General features: G+C 42.3%; 1 protein-coding gene across 2 annotated transcripts in view; it reads left to right on the forward strand.

Annotated features, from left to right (window-relative positions):
• The window catches only part of col26a1 (collagen, type XXVI, alpha 1), a 20,488-nt gene extending 17,366 nt beyond the window's left edge, over positions 1-3,122 (forward strand). For both annotated transcript variants that reach the window (XM_032508014.1, XM_032508013.1), the window contains exons 9-14: positions 374-426; positions 512-574; positions 1,024-1,059; positions 1,216-1,260; positions 1,338-1,422; positions 2,699-3,122. In XM_032508014.1, coding sequence (XP_032363905.1) covers positions 374-426; positions 512-574; positions 1,024-1,059; positions 1,216-1,260; positions 1,338-1,422; positions 2,699-2,838 — 422 coding nt within the window. In that variant the 3' untranslated portion in view covers positions 2,839-3,122. The remainder of the gene's footprint in view (positions 1-373; positions 427-511; positions 575-1,023; positions 1,060-1,215; positions 1,261-1,337; positions 1,423-2,698) is intronic.
• Positions 3,123-4,438: the final 1,316 nt, after the last annotated feature.

Raw genomic sequence — 4,438 nt, forward strand, 5'->3', positions numbered from 1 at the left:
ATATATATATATATATATATATATATATATTTTAAATGTGTTGCATGAAAGCTTTTACTATATGAGCCTTTATATAGATAAAAAAGCAGTGGTACAAGCAAATGTCAAATGTCCCTTTCTTGTGAGAAAACACTGTTAAATTGATTCCATTTAAGGAAAGTTTTAAGTGAAATATTGATAACATGGGGATTTAATGTTTATTTTGTAAGTCCTGGCAAATCTCCCTCACCGGGCAGTGTTATTTCTGAATTAAATTAAACTGTGTTAAATTGACTGAATTGAATTTTGACATTGCACAATAGTCAGAGCCAAACTTGAACATTTTGACACTCAACCCCCTTATGTGTGAATGTTTTTGTGAATGACACTACAGGCCCTCCGGGACTGAGAGGACCTGCAGGGATACCAGGTCTGCCGGGACAAGATGTGAGCATCTGAATCTGTTAATCAATAAAATATGAATGTATGACTGGCATCATTAATACATGCGCTTCTTTTCTATTGACATAAGGGGAAGGAAGGCCTCCAAGGCAAGCATGGGGATCCTGGGCCCAAAGGAGATCCAGGGGAAAGGGTGAGGCTGTTGTAAAAATTGTCCTCGTTATTGGATCAGCAGGCTGGCTGAACATATATGATTCTGATGAACCATTCAAATGCTTTATGTTCTACGGTTTGTGAAGGTTCCTAGCTGTCATGCAATCTTAAACACATTAAAGGTGAACAAGATTTTCTTCAAAGACTCACTCCAAGCTGTGACTAATCCTTCTCTCTCTCTCTCTCTCTCTCTCTCTCTCTCTCGTCCAAGTCCAGGCCTCACTAATCAGGGCGGACATGTCGGGTCCCCTCTTTTATCTCTCTTTGGCTCTCTAGTGGGCCTCTGTCTTCAAACCTGATCCCTTTCCTCTACTAGCATGACTTTGGATTGGAGATGTGCTGCAGCGGTAGATTAGCACGAGGGGCTGGTCAAATGTGTGTGTGTGAGCAGGAGTCCTAAATTATATCTCTCTGTTATTTCTCTACCAGGGGCCTCCAGGTGTAGCGGGCGAGCTTGGCCTTTCTGTAAGTATAAGGTCATTGTGTTGCAACACGCACACACACGCGTGTGCAAACGCACGCACATACACACGCACGCACACACACACACACACACACACACACACACAAGCACACACACACACACACACACACACAGATTATTAGACTCTGTTTCCACAGGGAGCGCCGGGGCCAAAAGGAGAGCCAGGAGAAGGTTTGCATGAGGTAAGTGACATTAGGATCGTTCCCCCTTGACCTCATTTGAAAAATTGTCCTAAACTAAACATGATGGGGTTATTCAGGGCGAGGCCGTGCAGCAGCTCAGGGAGGCCCTGAAGATCCTGGCCGAGCGGGTCCTGATCCTGGAGCACATGATCGGTATTCATGGTGAGAGAACAACAGAGATGGAGGAAAACACTTTTAATTTTTTTATTTTGAGGAAATCTGTGTGATCTGAGGAGATTGATACCACTCTTAAATGTGTCACACCAACCTGATAATCGGCTGTCGCATAGCCTAGTGAGGGTGGGCAGTCGGACTTAATGACCAATCTTATTGATGGAGTGCTAACCCGGAAATGACGAGTGGGATGAGCAACTAACGGCTCTCAAAATTTGACGAAAATCTTTGTCAATCTAACAGGAAGACAGATTCAGCAACTGCATGTACTATTTCTCGCATAAAATGGTTTCAGAAACACGTTTCAGTGAACTATTTTTGTAAAATACAAGATCGTATTTCTGGTTTTCATTTTTGGGGCGACAATACAGATTAGCGCCGCCTGCTGTTATGGAGATATATTACGTCTCGCGCAAGCAGGACGTACGCTCAAGTCGGCGTAGCTTCGGTGTGTTCTGAGACACTTTTTGGACCTCGGGGAGCCGACTAATCAGTCCCACTGCCTATTTTGCCAATGCTCAGCCGTCGGCTTGGTGTGCCAGGGCCTTTAGGTATAAGGCCACAGCCAGCGGGGCCAAGCTTAGCACAAAGACTGGAAGCAGGGGTTGTACAGCTAGCCGCACTCTGACAAAAGGTAACAAAATCCACCCATCAGCACCCCGAAAGCTTGCTCAGCATGTTATATGCTTTTTGTTTAATCTGAAAAAAGCCAAGCGTATGAAGGATAATCCGCCGTTTTATGGCGGTTGTGTGCTGGACTAAGCAGTCGCCAGCCAACCAGTAGCTTACTGCTACCTGCCAATAAGACACTGAACCCAGAGTTGCCGCCAACGTTTCGCCATTGGAGTGTGAATGTGTGTGCGTGTTTACCTGATGAGCACCTTGTACGGCAGCCTCGGCCACAGTGTATGAATGTCTGTGAATGGTTCCATGACTATGTTAAAGTGCTTCGAGGAGTTGTTCATACTAGAAAAGCGTCCATAAATGTTGTTTTTTCTCTTCAGTTTTTTGTGTTTTAATGTGTTAATTAGTGCGTCTTAGAGGTGCTGGTAGAAGGATTTTGTTACCCTTCGACAGAGCCAGTCTAGTTGTTTACACCTGTTTCCAGTCTCCTGGCTGTAGCTTCATATTTAACAAACAGACACACGAGAGATATCGATCTTTTCATCTGACTCCAGAAAGCGAATAAGCGTACTTCCCAAAATGTCAAACCAAGATTAGCGTTTTGGATGATTGTGTGTCTGTCTTTCATGTCTTTTCACAGAGACCTCTGAAGGATCTGGATTTGGCAGCATTTCGGACCCCCTGTCCTTTTCTGCTATAAAGACCAAGCGTCTTCAGCCTGTTCAAACCCCTCCTCAAGCTCCAGTACTGGGGAAGAGACAGAGACAATCTCCCCTTTGAGCTTATAGTCTAATTTTGTATGGATGTAACTGTGATGGATGTGACAAATTTGGCTTGACTGGACATACACTTTTTCTTTATATCACGTTTGTTATATTACAATTTATTTTCCCATTATTGTCTTTTTACAACGTAAAAACAAAGTGATGTTGAGCTTTTTATCCACATGAAAGGTTTTATTGAGTCTTTTTTTAACCCTGTTGCTACATGCTCTTAGTCTACTTAACCTTAGCAGCAGCACTTGTACAATGTTGTACAATGACATATAATCTCATAAAGTGTTATGAGGGTTTTGGCGTCTTTCTTTCCTCAGATAACACATACTAAACACATCTGTTTCCTTGGCTCATGTTGCAAAGCTCCTCAGGTTTCAATGTGAGTTCCCAAGAGCTGGACCCAAAATATACTATTTAGTGTCAAACACATTCTTGGAACAACCTCAGGGTTCATCTTGTGTTAGCCTGTCAAACATATTTCTTCCTTTCTCTCCTTTCGGCCTCTCTGTGGTTGTTCTGCCTTGTTAAAACTGAGGTAAGACATGACAGGCAGCCAACAATATCTGCTTAGAGTAAAGTTAGGTAAAATGAATAGCATCTGGAGAGCGCACATCTGGAAAGCAAAAGGAGGAGATGCTGAAACAGTTGAGTTTTGGTCTGAAATACACAACCCCTGATTGGCTCCAGTGCACCTTTGTGCGATGGAGCACTAAACAGGATTACACTGACTTCTTCATAAACTGCCTTTGAGATTTGTCTCCAAACTGATTTGATTATTGTAATAAGTCTCGGAGAGACCAAGCCTGTTGATCTCTGAACAAAGCTTTGACCTTGCCTGGTACAATCTTTGTCTTCTCCATTACAAGGTGTAATGTGTAAAAAGGAATAGTTCGGCATTTTGGCATATAAGCTCATTGGCTGTCCTGCAGAGAGTTGGAAAAGAAGATTTATACCACTCTTATGTTTTGTGTGCTAAATATGAAACTGGAGCCAGTTAGCTTAGCTCAGTACACAAACAGAAAACAGATAGAATCAGCTAGCCTAGCTGTGATTGATTAGACCAAAATTATGAGCTGCTTCTGACTTATAACTAAAGAGTTGGGCAATTCTGATAGCAACAGTAAGTAAAATCCAATATTAACACTAGTAAACCCATTCAGCTCATTTTAGAGCAGGTTTAATGATTAAGTGCGTAACTTTTTTTTTTAAATAATGGATGTCCAATACAGTCAAGCCATTACCAAATATTTTGATTTAAAGCTTAATAATAATCACCTCTCTCAATAGTAGTTCTCAGTAAGTCTGTATTTCTTAGTATGGCCATGTTAACAAAATGGTGTCGTCTGGCAACTTTCATGCGCAGAAAATTGACCTAAGACAATTACCTCTTCTGAAGAGTCCATATTTTTTTTAGTCCTACGTGTCCTCCTTGGTTACAAGCAAGTGCCTGGTGTGGGGGTGGTGCTCGATCACGGAAAGCTTGTACCATGTTGATGGGCTGACAATTTTGTTGTCATTACGTAGAATTCTTAACAGGGGAGACTCAAACTATGCACTATAGCTAATTCTCCTGCTGCAGTTCACAATTTTGCGGGAACCAATCA

Source organism: Etheostoma spectabile, chromosome 3 (assembly GCF_008692095.1).
Source record: "Etheostoma spectabile isolate EspeVRDwgs_2016 chromosome 3, UIUC_Espe_1.0, whole genome shotgun sequence".
Classification (NCBI taxonomy): Eukaryota; Metazoa; Chordata; class Actinopteri; order Perciformes; family Percidae; genus Etheostoma; species Etheostoma spectabile.